This window comes from Pecten maximus, chromosome 6, assembly GCF_902652985.1.
Source record: "Pecten maximus chromosome 6, xPecMax1.1, whole genome shotgun sequence".
In the NCBI taxonomy this organism is placed as follows: Eukaryota; Metazoa; Mollusca; class Bivalvia; order Pectinida; family Pectinidae; genus Pecten; species Pecten maximus.
In genome coordinates this window covers 46,950,015-46,966,251 of record NC_047020.1, presented here as the reverse complement: position 1 = coordinate 46,966,251, position 16,237 = coordinate 46,950,015, and the positions used below count along the sequence as shown (strand labels likewise).

The 16,237-nt window shown below is 36.0% G+C and overlaps 1 protein-coding gene across 1 annotated transcript in view; it reads left to right on the top strand.

The window, feature by feature from the left end:
• The window catches only part of LOC117329918, a 141,071-nt gene that overhangs the window by 1,840 nt on the left and 122,994 nt on the right, over window positions 1–16,237 (top strand). The window contains exon 2 of the mRNA XM_033888151.1: window positions 10,084–10,946. Coding sequence (XP_033744042.1) covers window positions 10,511–10,946 — 436 coding nt within the window. The 5' untranslated portion in view covers window positions 10,084–10,510. The remainder of the gene's footprint in view (window positions 1–10,083; window positions 10,947–16,237) is intronic.

Here is a 16,237-nt window from a genome sequence, read left to right as displayed (position 1 = left end):
GGACTATTTTTGATATAAAAGAGTTCATAAAAGGGGCATAACTCCAAAAAAATCTTCCAAAGGAAAAATTAAGTCACAACTACTGAACTATATACTAAAGTGACATTGATCACATGATCAAAATTTCAAAAGAATTGATTGAGGGAGTGAAAGGAAATTACAAACTTTATACATAGGAATGTTATATATTGGCGTTAATTTAAAGGACGTTGTATTATATATATTTATATTGATTTACAAATGACTGTTGCAAACACAGAAACCTAATCTCTCTAATCGATCTGGTAATCTTACATCTTCGTCCTTCCACAGACCCGGAGTTCCGAAAGACTCGAGAAGGTCACCTCCACACAGGAGTTTAATCACCACATTATCCTTGCTGGACACTCCTGTGGACAGTCTGGTGTTGTACGAGTTCTCTAGACCCCGGTCAATCTCATCTGTAACAAAAAAAAAAAAAAAAAAAAATATATGGTTTGCAGTATTGTGCCAACATTCTTTACAATTCCTCTCTTTATAGAAACATCAGACACATCTGTAGTCAACAGAATACTGTGGTTTAGACTCTGACAAGTACATTTCTTGTGCTAGACATTGTTATTAAGTAAATTTCTTGTGCTAGAAATTGTTATTTATTAAGTTCAAATAATTATTTCAAGAAAACATCACATACCAACAGTGGAATATTTGTTTTCTAAAAAAACTTAATTGATATGCTTATTAAAGCATTTATCGAGAAAAGTTTTTTTTTTTTTTCTTAGACTGTAGATCAATGTGGTGAAACACATTTTCATGGCATTTTTTAAGTGCATTCATCCTCTTTCCTGGAAAAAAATATGGGTGCTTATTAAGTCAATAAAGAGCTGCTTGTATACTAGACTAGCTGTTTGGGGGAAAAAATTCACATTTTTACAGTCATTCTAACTCTACAGTATATTCTACAGTGAGACAATCAATTTTCCGCCTTTGGCCTCAAATATCAGGTAATTATCTCCATGTACTGGCAAATTGACATGTGACAGCAGCATTTATTTCCATTGCTCTGAGCTAATTACACAGTATATCAAGCACCATTTATTCCGTGTGCATTATTTTAGTGTTAATGTGACCGATCTACTGATGATAGACGGATCACATACCTTACGGATCACGTACCAGATCACGTACCTTACAGATCACGTACCTTACGGATCACGTACCGGATCACGTACCTTACAGATCACGTACCTTACGGATCACGTACCGGATCACGTACCTTACAGATCACGTACCTTACGGATCACGTACCGGTGTCATGTGGGATTTGTATCCCCCATAGGATAAGTACCCGGATACTAAAACAGGCCATAGGATTAGTATCCGGGTACAATATATGGCCATAGGATAAGTATCCGGATACAATAAATGGCCATAGGATAAGTATCCCCCCCATAGGAATTGTATCCCCCCCTAAAATTTATCATAAGGTAACAATGTAAGAATTTTGGAAATGTTTTTTTTACCGTTTAACTGCTTTAAAAGGTTGGACAATAAAGTATTATCAGATAATTTCATTTTTTTTTCTCTTTCACTATTCAATAAAATTGATGAATTATTTCAAAACTGTTAAAAATCATTTGAATTGTTGATCAACCCTGATATAGTCACTGAAGCAGTAATAATTGAAACTTATACTGAATATAAAGTCTGCCCTGTGCGTGTCACTTGGGGAAAGGTAAACCTGTTAGATGGCCCCAGGGAATATCTGTCATAGTTGACAGAGTGTTGTTTTAATCATTATTACCTATCACCTGTTCACCTATGTAGATGTTGGAGTGGGGTAAAAGAATATATCATTAAGCCATTCTTAAAAAGAACCTAAAACAACCAACATGAACTTTGAATTCATCAACCAAATCACAGATTTTCTTCAGAGTCCCACTGAAAAGAGGAAATTAATCACGATCTATGTGCTGTATAAAGATGTGAGATTTTAAATCACTCAAGTGATCATTACTTTAAATTTTGAGTTTCATTTCTAGTGAATTGACTTGTTATTATGTATTTAGGACATTTTCAAATGACACAAATATATGTTCTATCCAAAATTGTTAAAAATGTTCATAGTCTGAAGAATTGCATATAGATGCAATATGAAATAGTGATAAAGACATGTTATCAAGTTTTTCTTTTTCTTTAAGTATTACTCAATATTTTATTAGAATTTGTATCACCCCAACTTTTTGTCATTTAGGCTGATTTCTATAGCCACAGGATTTGTATCCCCCCCCCCCCCCCCCCCCCCCTACTTTATGTCATTGAAACTGACTTTTATAGCCATAGGATTGGTATCCCCCCTACGTTATGTTATTTCGGCTGATTTTTATAGCCATAGGATTTGTATCCCCCCTACTTTATGTCATTTAAGTTGATTTCTATAGCCATAGGATTTGTATCCCCCCTAATTTATGTCATTTAAGCTGATTTCTATAGCCATAGTATTTGTATCCCCCCTATTTTATGTCATTTAATCTGATTTCTAGCCATAGGATTTGTATCCCCGCTACTTTATGTCATTTAGACTGATTTCTAAAGCCACAGGATTTGTATCCCCCCCTATTTTATGTCATTGAAATTGACTTTCATAGCCATAGGATTTGTATCCCCCCTACGTTATGTTATTTCGGCTGATTTTTATAGCCATAGGATTTGTATCCCCCCTACTTTATGTCATTTAAGTTGATTTTTATAGCCATAGGATTTGTATCCCCCCCTAATTTATGTCAGTTAAGCTTATTTCTATAGCCATAGGAATTGTATCCCCCCTACTTTATGTCATTTAATCTGATTTCTAGCCATAGGATTTGTATCTCCCCTACTTTATGTCATTAAGGCTGATTTCTATAGCCATAGGATTTGTATCCCCCCTACTTTATGTCATTTAGGCTGATTTCTATAGCCATAGGATTTGTATCCCCCCTATTTTATGTCTACTTTATGTCATTTAGGCTGATTTCTAAAGCCACAGGATTTGTATCCCCCCTACTTTATGTCATTTAGGCTGATTTCTATAGCCATAGGAATTGTATCCCCCCTACTTTATGTCATTTAATATGTTTTCTATAGCCGTAGGAATTGTATCCCCCCTAATTTATGTCATATTAGTTGATTTCTATACCATAGGATTTATATCCCCCCTACTTTATGTCATTTAATCTGATTTCTATAGCCGTAGGATTTGTATCCCCCCTACTTTATGTCATATAAGCTGATTTCTATAGCCATAGGAATTGTATCCCCCCTACTTTATGTCATTTAATCTGTTTTCTATAGCTGTAGGATTTGTATCCCCCCTACTTTATGTCATATAAGCTGATTTCTATAGCCATAGGAATTGTATCCCCCCTACTTTATGTCATTTAATCTGTTTTCTATAGCCGTAGGAATTGTATCCCCCCTAATTTATGTCATATTAGTTGATTTTTATACCATAGGATTTGTATCCCCCCTACGTTATGTCATTTAATCTGATTTCTATAGCCGTAGGAATTGTATCCCCCCTACTTTATGTCATTTAATCTGATTTCTATAGCCATAGGAATTGTATCCCCCCCTACTTTATGTCATATTTGTTGATTTCTATAGCCATAAGATTTGTATACCCCTACTTTATGTCATTTAAGTTGATTTCTATAGCCATAGGAATTGTATCCCCCCTACTTTATGTCAGTTAAGCTGATTTCTATAGCCGTAGGATTTGTATCCCCCAAACTTTATGTCAGTTAAGCTTATTTCTATAGCCGTAGGAATTGTATCCCCCCTACTTTGTCAGTTATTCGCGGATATATAATTTCGCGGATATATATATTTTGTGAATTCTGACCTCTAAATGACTTTAAATTCACGAATGACGTTAACAGGTTGGCGATATTTCCATGTTGGTAGCCATTTTGTCATGAGAGTCATGTGACGGTACAAGAAAAGTCATGTGATATGTTGTCTGTCTATACTGAATTGTATGTACCATACCAGTATATACCTCTAGGCTATATACAAGTTTCATGTCCGTTCATATATAGTTTTATTATGCATTATTTAACCGACATGACCACGCCACAGATATCCAATTTAAACAAGAGGCCCATGGGGCCTGTATCGCTCACCTGGTTGGAATTGACCAAAAGTCAAAATAATGTTTATGTTCAATTTGTTAATACACATACTCTCTAAGGGACTGAAAGACCCTACGGATTATTTTTACAACATAAGTTTAAAGAAACTAATTCCCTTAGGGTGGGGAAAGACCCTTGGGCCTATTTTTACATAAGAATTTTGTTTATCCCTTAATGTCCAGCAATGCCATACATAGTTATGGGATGGAGGGTTACAGTAACCATTTATGCAAAATCTGTTCCCCTTTCACCAAGGATGTTTCTGACCAAATTGGGTTAAAATCCATTTGAAACTTTATGACTAGTAGCGATATAAAGGACTATAATCTCTATTTCCCCTATTTGGCCCCACCCTTCAAGCCCCTTGGGGGTCAGAGTCAATATTTATATAAACTCTCTTTCCCCCTTCCCACAAGGATGTTCCTGACCAAATTTAGTTAAAATCAATTTGTAACTTAATGATTAATAGCGATTTAAAGGATTAACCCCTATTTTCCCTATCGGTTATGGTTGCTATGGCAACTGGTCACTATAAACAGGTTTTCTGATCAGAACCATAACTTTAAGTTTGTCCGGACAACTCCTCCTAAACGATTCAATGAAACTTCACACAAATATAAAGGACCATGTATAGATGTGCATGCCACTTTCTTTTCTTTCAAAATTATGGTTGTTATGGCAACTGGTCACTATAAACAGGTTTTCTGATAAGAACCATAACTTTAAGTGTGTCCGGACAACTCCTCCTAAACTAAATGGCCAATTTCAATGAAACTTCACACAAATATAGAAGAGCATGTTTATATGTGCATGCCACTTTTTTTTTTTTTTTTTTAACTATGGTTGCTATGGCAACTGGTCACTTTATTACTGGGTTATCTTAATAAGCCTCTAATTAACAGTTCCAATTCACCATTGACTTGTGCAGATTGCGGGGGTATTAGTCAGCCATCCTGGCGACAGTTCTAGTTCAAATTCTGTTTCCCTTCTTCCAAGGATGTTCCTGACCAAATTTGGTTCAAATTCATTTATAACTTTATGACTAGTAGCGATTTAAAGGATTAACCCTATTTTCCCAATTTGCCCCACCCCTCAGGCCCCTGGGGGTTCATAGTAAAAATTTATACAAACTCTGTTCCCCTTCCCGCAAGGATGTTCCTGACAGAATCTGGTTAAAATCCATTAAAAACTTTATGACTAATAGCAATTTAAAGACTAATGTCTATTTCCCCTATTGGGCCCCTGGGGGGCCAGACCAACCGTTTATACAAAATTGGTTCCCCTTCACCCAAGGATGTTTCAGACCAAATATGGATCAAATCCCTTTATTCCTACAGAAGAAGGATTTCAAAGAATTTGCTATATTTCCCCTATTGGGCCCTACCCCCCAGGCCCCTGGGGAGCCAGACCCACCATTTATACAAAATTGGTTCCCCTTCACCCAAGGATGCTTCAGACCAAACATGGATCAAAATCCACTGAGTAGTTTAGGACTAGTAGTGATTTAAAGGAAAAGTTGATGGACGGACGACGCACCATGCCATAATTAAGCTCACTGGCACTTCCGGCCAGGTGAGCTAAAAATAGTAACCAAAGATAATTTGCCAGTCCCAATTACAGAAACAGTGAACAAACATGTAGAATCAAGTGATGTGAAGTACGAAATACATGTATGTAAGCAAGTACGACGTCTTCCAGGTGATTATCCAGGATCTTCGGGATCAGACCTTCTGCGCTTAAATTAACTAAATCGTCGTCTAGAAGGTATTGTCAATAAGTCCGAGTTCAACTACAGTATTAGTGTTCAGCGGGTTTTTGTGTGTGAAATGTTGGTGTTTTGTGATATAAAAATACACTCTAGATATATACTTTAATGGCGATGTCTGTTCACCAAATAAAGATTACGATAGATTCAAAATGGACGCCACTTATTATTGTCATTCTTATATAAATATTCGCGAGGGATTTGAATTTGCGTTTGACTCTCCTTGCAAATTAACAGGAAAATAAATCCCACGCGAAATGTAAGTGATTTACAGTACTCATATTGCCAATATTCTATGTATAATTCTATACTGAAACCACGTAAGGGTCACATCTTTTGTTGTGCAAAAAATAACATTTTGTTATCTTTATCTATAATATTATCTATATTGCCTTTTGTTATACTAATACTATCAAAACATGTAAACTAGCTATCTTGTTACTTCGATAGAATATGAGTTTACCCACCCGTTATTGTTAGACCATGTTTGTACCTATCTTGTTACTTCGATAGAACATGAGTATGCCCACCCGTTACTGTTAGACCATGTTTGTACCTATCTTGTTACTTTGATAGAATATGAGTATGCCCACCCGTTACTGTTAGACCATGTTTGTACCTATCTTGTTACTTTGATAGAATATGAGTATGCCCACCCGTTACTGTTAGACCATGTTTCATTACACCCCCGCAACGAAGTTAGGGGGTATACTGGAATCAGGTTGTCCGTCCGTCCGACCATCTGTCTGTCGACACATGTTGTCCGGACAACTCCTCCTAAACCGATGGGCCGATTACAATGAAACTTCACACAAATATTAATGATCAGATCATGTGTAGATGTACATGCCACTTTCTTTTTCTCAAAATTATGGTTGCTATGGCAACTGATCACTATAAACAGGTTTTCCCGTAAGAACTAAAACTTGAAGTTTGTCCGGACAACTCCTAAAGCGAACGGCCAATTTCAATGAAACTTCACACAAATATAAAAGACTATGTGTAGATGTGCATGCCTCTTTCTTTTTCTCAAAATTATGGTTGCTATGGCAACCGGTCACTATAAACAGGTTTTCCAATAAGAACCATAATTTTAATGACAAAGTTGGGGGGATACAATTCCTACGACTATAGAAATCATCTTGAAATGACATAAGTTGGGGGGATACAATTCCTACGGCTATAGAAATAAGCCTTAATGACATAAAGTAGGGGGGATACAAATCCTATGGCTATAGAAATCGGCCTAAATGACATAAAGTAGGGGGGATACAAATCCTATGGCTATAGACATCATCTTGAAATGACATAAGTTGGGGGGATACAATTCCTACGGCTATAGAAATCAACTAATATGACATAAAGTAGAGGGGGATACAAATCCTATGGCTATAGAAATCAGCCTAAATGACATAAAGTTAGGGGGATACAATTCCTATGGCTATAGAAATCATCTTGAAATGACATAAGTTGGGGGGATACAATTCCTACGGCTATAGAAATAAGCCTTAATGACATAAAGTAGGGGGGATACAATTCCTATGGCTATAGAAATCAGCCTAAATGACATAAAGTAGGGGGGATACAATTCCTACGGCTATAGAAATCAACTAATATGACAAAGTAGGGGGGGATACAAATCCTATGGCTATAGAAATCAGCCTAAATGACATAAAGTTAGGGGGATACAAATTCTATGGCTATAGATATCATCTTGAAATGACATAAGTTGGGGGGATACAATTCCTACGGCTATAGAAATAAGCCTTAATGACATAAAGTAGGGGGGATACAAATCCTATGGCTATAGAAATCAGCCTAAATGACATAAAGTAGGGGGGATACAATTCCTACGGCTATAGAAATCAACTAATATGACATAAAGTAGGGGGGGATACAAATCCTATGGCTATAGAAATCAGCCTAAATGACAAAGTTAGGGGGATACAAATCCTATGGCTATAGATATCATCTTGAAATGACATAAGTTGGGGGGATACAATTCCTACGGCTATAGAAATAAGCCTTAATGACATAAAGTAGGGGGGATACAAATCCTACGGCTATAGAAATCAACTAATATGACATAAAGTAGGGGGGGATACAAATCCTATGGCTATAGAAATCAGCCTAAATGACATAAAGTAGGGGGGATACAATTCCTACGGCTATAGAAATCAACTAATATGACATAAAGTAGGGGGGGATACAAATCCTATGGCTATAGAAATCAGTTTAACTGACAAAAAGTAGGGGGGATACAATTCCTATGGCTATAGAAATCAACTAATATGACATAAGTTGGGGGGATACAATTCCTAAGGCTATAGAAATAAGCCTTAATGACATAAAGTAGGGGGGATACAATTCCTACGGCTATAGAAATCAAATAATATGACATAAAGTAGGGGGGGGGGGATACAAATCCTATGGCTATAGAAATCAGTTTAACTGACAAAATGTAGGGGGGATACAAATCCTATGGCTATAGAAATCAGATTAAATGACATAAAGTAGGGGGGATACAAATCCTATGGTATAGAAATCAACTAATATGACATAAAGTAGGGGGGATACAAATCATATGGCTATAGAAAACAGATTAAATGACATAAAGTAGGGGGGATACAAATCCTATGGCTATAGAAATCAGCTTTAATGACATCAAGTAGGGGGGATACAATTCCTACAGCTATAGAAATCAGATTAAATGACATAAAGTAGGGGGGATACAAATCCTATGGTATAGAAATCAACTAATATGACATAAAGTAGGGGGGATACAAATCATATGGCTATAGAAAACAGATTAAATGACATAAAGTAGGGGGGGATACAAATCCTATGGCTATAGAAATCAGCTTTAATGACATCAAGTAGGGGGGATACAATTCCTACAGCTATAGAAATCAGATTAAATGACATAAAGTAGGGGGGATACAAATCCTACTGTTATAGAAATTAACTTCAGTAATTAACAAATGAGGGGATACAAATGCTATGGCTATAGAAATCAGCATATTTATGTTAAAGAAAGGATGTTAAAAGATAGCTTATTTTTGTTTTGTTAATATTGTATGCATCCAATTTATCTTGTCAAGTTGTGAATGGAGAAAACCATATTGAAACGAACCAGCAAAAACTTAATTTTTTTTTAATTGTTGATGTAAAAATCCATGTCTTTCTGGAAATTGGAAAAAATGGTATGTATATATATATATACATTTAATAAATCAAAGCCATTATTAAATATTCATTGATATCACACAGTACTAGGTAATAACTTATATTTATAGATTATATATAATAATAATTAATACTAAAGAAATTTGGACAATATGATAATGGTAATAAATGTTTAAATAAAAAAAACCTAAATCTCTATGAGCTATTTTCTTTAAACCAAACCAAATCCTAATATTTATAAGTTTAAGACTTTGTCATAACACACATCATCCACAATAAATTCACACCTGTCAAGTCCATGGCCATCCTGCTGATTGTGTGTACATCACACCCTGACCCCATGCATGACTGCTCACCACCCCTCCCTAATTGTCTTTGATGACAATCATTATATACACCTAGGTGTAAGAGTCACCAGTTATGCAGAGAGGAACACATATATAAAAGTGAACAGGGAACCACTGCAAATTGTTTATATCATATTTGCTGTCACTTAAATTGACATGTCATGATTAAATAGATAAGTCTGTATATAAAACATACACCCCTGCAGTCCATTCTCCCAATATCTTAAAAACTCCTTTAATCCTCCAATTATCAAAAAAAGAGTTCATTAATACTTTCTAGTATATAAATTCATTGTATTGAACACTCGTATACAGATAAGGTTTCATATGAATAGGGGGGATACTTTTCCTATGGGGGGGATACAAATTCTATGGCCAGTTTTAGTATCCGGATACAAATCCTATGGGGGATACTTATCTTATATGACACCGGGTTACAAAACTTAATACATAGAACCAAGGATAGTAACATAGCTATAGCAGGTTGCTTGCAGGCATTTAGTACTACACAGTTTGTGAAAATTACCTTGACCTATATTTAAGCTGCTCAATTTACTAATTCTTTCTTAGAATTTTTCATACATCTGTGAGTATTATGGTCAGATAATTATATGTTACATCCTTTTTTTTACAGTTCTGCTAGAAGTTATTTTGAGGATCAGCGAAAGAAAAGAACAGAAAAAACACTTGCAGAGACTTTAGCTTCCAGCCAGGATGAAGGTCGACATGCACATTTGAAGCATTTAGTGGAGCATGTTTATAACGAAGGAAAGTAATTAAATAAGGAGGAGTTATAGAAAATTAAGTGTTACTTCATACAACGGTGTGTGACCTTTGTACTGTGGTATGTGACCTTTGTACTGTGGTATGTGACCTCAAGTGACAATAAACAGTCCAGAACTTGTGATAACAATTGTATATGATGAAAGATAAACTGGTGAAATTTCCTACTTAGAAAAGTGGTATGTTTACATTGTAAAAAGTAAAAGTTTTCCTCAGTTAAAGGTGTTTTTTTTCTTGATCAAGAATTTCACCTCAATACACATACTAGCATTAGAATTATGTCTAAAGAGGTGAGAAAGAAATCAAACTCAAAGCTGTCTCTAAGAAAGAAGGGGAGAGGCGATAATGCCAAGGTTGTGTTGATACCTGATGTAGATCAAGATGAAACATCAGAATTCCAACATTCAAGGCATGCAAAGGCCACGTCAACCTGTCGTTCTATTGGAACGGAAGTGATACAATCCAGGGACAAACAAATACAGAGAAGGGAGACAACTAGAAATTTGTCTTATCCTGAAGAAAATGTCCGTCCAGATGTCAAAAGAGGAGCCGATCCAATTGATGTAAACAGAGAGGAGGAGAGTACTAGTGTAGATGATTCAGCAGACAGTCGATGTCTTGCCTGTGGACTGTTCTTTACACAGGTAGATTTGAAGGGTCACATACAGAGATGCCTACAGTTGAGGTTTAAAAGGACAATACAGCCAGTCACAGGTTAGTTATATAATGTGACAATACAGCCAGTCACAGGTTAGTTATATAATGTGGCAATACAGCCAGTCACATATTAGTTATATAATGTGACAATACAAAAAAGCCAGTCAAAGGTTAGTTATATAATATGACAATACAGCCAGTCACAGGTTAGTTATATAATGTGGCAATACAGCCAGTCACAGGTTAGTTATATAATGTGGTAATACAGCCAGTCACAGGTTAGTTATATAATGTGACAATACAGCCAGTCACAGGTTAGTTATATAATGTGGTAATACAGCCAGTCACAGGTTAGTTATATAATATGACAATACAGCCAGTCACAGGTTAGTTTTATGTGACAATACAGCCAGTCACAGGTTAGTTATATAATGTGACAATACAGCCAGTCACAGGTTAGTTATATAATGTGGCAATACAGCCAGTCACATATTAGTTATATAATGTGACAATACAAAAAAGCCAGTCAAAGGTTAGTTATATAATATGACAATACAGCCAGTCACAGGTTAGTTATATAATGTGGCAATACAGCCAGTCACAGGTTAGTTATATAATGTGGTAATACAGCCAGTCACAGGTTAGTTATATAATGTGACAATACAGCCAGTCACAGGTTAGTTATATAATGTGGTAATACAGCCAGTCACAGGTTAGTTATATAATATGACAATACAGCCAGTCACAGGTTAGTTTTATGTGACAATACAGCCAGTCACAGGTTAGTTATATAATGTGGCAATACAGCCAGTCACATATTAGTTATATAATGTGACAATACAAAAAAGCCAGTCAAAGGTTAGTTATATAATATGACAATACAGCCGGTCACATGTTAGTTTTATGTGACAATACAGCCAGTCACAGGTTAGTTATATAATATGACAATACAGCCAGTCACAGGTTAGTTATATAATGTGACAATACAGCCAGTCACATATTAGTTATATAATGTGACAATACAGCCAGTCAAAGTTTAGTTATATAATGTGGTAATACAGCCAGTCACAGGTTAGTTATATAATGTGACAATACAGCCAGTCACAGGTTAGTTATATAATATGACAATACAGCCAGTCACAGGTTAGATATATGTGACAATACAGCCAGTCAAAGGTTAGTTATATAATGTGACAATACAGCCAGTCACAGGTTAGTTATATAATATGACATTACAGCCAGTCAAAGGTTAGTTATATAATGTGGTAATACAGCTGGTCACAGGTTAGTTATATAATGTGACAATACAGCCAGTCACAGGTTAGTTTTATGTGACAATACAGCCGGTCACAGGTTAGTTATATAATATGACAATACAGCCAGTCACAGGTTAGTTATATAATATGACAATACAGCCAGTCACAGGTTAGTTATATAATGTGACAATACAGCCAGTCACTAGTTAGTTATATAATGTGACAATACAGCCAGTAACAGGTTAGTTATATAATGTGACAATACAGCCAGTAACAGGTTAGTTATATAATGTGACAATACAGCCAGTCACAGGTTAGTTATATAATGTGACAATACAGCCAGTAACAGGTTAGTTATATAATGTGACAATACAGCCGGTCACAGGTTAGTTATATAATGTGGCAATACAGCCAGTCACAGGTTAGTTATATAATATGACAATACAGCCAGTCACTAGTTAGTTATATAATATGACAATACAGCCAGTCACAGGTTAGTTATATAATATGGCAATACAGCCAGTCACATATTAGTTATATAATGTGGCAATACAGCCATCCACAGGTTAGTTATATAATATGACAATACAGCCAGTCACTAGTTAGTTATATAATGTGGCAATACAGCCAGTCACATATCAGTTATATAATGTGGCAATACAGCCATCCACAGGTTAGTTATATAATATGACAATACAGCCAGTCACTAGTTAGTTATATAATGTGACAATACAGCCAGTCACAGGTTAGTTATATAATGTGGTAATACAGCCAGTCACAGGTTAGTTATATAATGTGACAATACAGCCAGTAACAGGTTAGTTATATAATGTGGTAATACAGCCAGTCACAGGTTAGTTATATAATGTGGCAATACAGCCAGTCACAGGTTAGTTATATAAAGTGACAATACAGCCAGTCAAAAGTTAGTTATATAATGTGACAATACAGCCAGTCACAGGTTAGTTATATAATGTGGCAATACAGCCAGTCACATATTAGTTATATAATGTGACAATACAGCCAGTCACAGGTTAGTTTTATGTGACAATAAAGCCAGTCACTAGTTAGTTATATAATATGACAATACAGCCAGTCACAGGTTAGTTATATAATATGACAATACAGCCGGTCACAGGTTAGTTATATAATGTGACAATACAGCCAGTCACTAGTTAAGTTATATAATGTGACAATACAGCCAGTCACAGGTTAGTTATATAATGCCATAAAGAAATACTTCATTATAACTGCTAGTTTACAAGGTGTCGTGTCTGTATCTGTGTTAGTCTGTAATTTAGCAACAATTTGCATTGGAATTTGGATATGATTAGTTTTCTACCCAAGTTGAAAGAATGCCTCCATTCCCTCTGAAAAAACATGTACAATTACGCTAAAAGTGGATATTTTGATTAGTTGAAATTTTTGCTTAGTCAGCTTCCAAACTGTTCATGATGTGGATATTTTTGCGCTGTCAGTCTTAATGAAAATAAATTTGCACTCATTTGGCATTTAAGTAAAGTAAGATTTTTTTTAACAAACTCCATTGAAAGCTTGCATCGATTGGCTCAGTACCAAGACAGAAAAACAATATACGTCACATATTTTAGGGTTGATTCTTGAGCTTATGCCATATGGTGCGTCATTCGTCATCTGATGTCCGTCATCCATCAACATTTGTTTAGATCGCTACTAGTCATAAAATACTGTTTTGATTTTAACCAAATTTGGTCAGAAGGATCCTTGGGGGAAGGGGAAAAGATTTTGCATTAATGACATTCTTACCCCCAAGGGCCAGAGGGGCGGGGCCCAATAGAGGAAATAGAGGTTATTTTTTAAATCGCTACTATTCATAAAGTTATTGATGGATTTTAACCCAATTTGGTCAGAAACGTCCTTAAAGGAAGGGGAACAGGTTTTGCATAAATGGTGACTCTGACCCCCAAGGGGCCAGATGGGCATGGGGCCCCAATAGGGGAAATAGAGGTAATTCCGTTAAATCTCTACTTGTCATAAAGCTATGAATAGATTTGAGCCCAATTCAGTCAGAAGCATCCTTGGAATACATACATACAACAGGAAAAGATTTTGCATAAATGGTGACTCTAGAGGGATCTGACCTCCCTGGGGCCAGAGGGATGGGGCCCAAAAGGTAAATAGAAGCAAATCCTTTAAATCTCTACTCATCATAAAGCACTGAATGGATTTAAATTTAGGGGAAGAGGAACAGATTTTGCATAAACTGGGGCCAGAGAGACGGAGCCCAAAAAGGGAAATAGATGCAAGTCTTTTAAATCGCTACTAGTCATAAAGTGCTGAATATATTTGAACCAAATATGATCAGAAATATCCTTATGAAAAGGGAACAGATTTTGTATTAATGATGAAATTTAGGGGAAATTGAGGTAAGTCACTTCTAGTTTGGTTTGGTTTGGTTTATTTTGTTTAACGTCCTATTAACAGCTAAGGTCATTTAAGGACGGCCTCCCGTGGGTGCGACATGTATGCGTGTGGTGAGTGCATATGTGTGTTTTGGCAGGCTGCGGTATGTTCGTGTTAAGTTTCCTTGTGATAGGCCGGAACATTTGCTGATTTATAGAGCTATCTCAATGAAGCATACTGCCGAAGACACCCAGCAGCACACCCCACCCGGTCACATTATACTGACAACAGGCAAACCAGTCGTCCCACTCCAAATATGCTGAGAGCTAAGGAGGATTTAGCAACTACCATTTTTAAAGACTCTGGTATGTCTCAGCCAGGGGACAGAACCCAAAACCTTCCTCACAGCGGCGAACGCTCAACTAAAGGCCAAAAGTGAGGCATTGTCAAGGGAGACATTAGGAAGAAGAAAAGTTGTTAAGAAAAAAGAGAAAAGATAAGATCCCAAGTTTAGTCGCCTCTTACGATCATGCAGTGGGAGCAGCAGGTACAATTCTTACGCCCTACTTGCAGGGCAGCCCTTCTAGTCCTAAAGGATTAAATGGATTTTGATGAAATTAAATCTCGAGCATAATTGGGCAAATGAGATCTATTCATGTAGGGTCAAAACAAACAGGTGTCTCAAATTGCGATTCAAATAAAACATATCACCATGCAGAGACTCAACTTTTACGTTTCTAATACAAATAGGTTTATCTTTTGTGACGCAAATGAAACGTGTGCTATTTTGGGGCTAAAAAATGGTGAGCAGCTCCATGATCAATGTTTACAGTATCGTAGTAACGATCATAATTATCATGAAATGAAGAAAATTTAATGATAGATTAACATTGAATTAGATAAAATACCATCATTTTACTCATTACTCAAATCAGTATAGTCATGCATGTCGCTTGACCGACCATGTCAACCTTACACATCACGGACAATATGGCGCTTGAATGCTGATGTGGTATATATACTACTAGGAACTCGCTCTCAGATCTTATTGTATTTAGTTTGTTTGGTAGAAACATTTGTGTGTCAATATTTTCACGTGTTATTATGTTCGCGTGTGGAGATTTATTGGTTTGCGAAATAACTTAAATTTCCTCTTCGCGAACATTTCCACTTTTACAGTATAGAACTTAACTATTTTCATTAAATGCAATTTTGTATTACTGTAAATATTCATGTAGAGTGCGCAGGTACGTTTTTGAGGTTCATTTTCAAAAAAAAAGATTGAAAAAAAAAACATGTTTAACTGTGCATACGGTAGCTGAATTCTACAGCTTAACACCTGGATAGGAATCGTTCAGTTATCAAAGCTACATTACAACCTTTAATTAGAATGTATTAGGACTAGGCAACACATTGATGTATTACATTTTTCAGTACAGTAAAATCTATTAGGAGGGCAACAGAGGTTTAGGAATGGTTTGTTTTGGGTTAGAGTTAGGAATGGTTTGTTTTGTGTTAGAGTTAGGAATGGTTTGTTTGGGTTAGAGTTAGGAATTGTTTGTTTTGGGTTAGAGTTAGGAATGGTTTGTTTGGGTTAGAGTTAGGAATGGTTTGTTTTGGGTTAGAGTTAGGAATGGTTTGTTTTGTGTTAGGGTTAGGGTTAGGAATTGTTTGTTTTGTGTTAGGGTTAGGAATGGTTTGTTTTGGGTT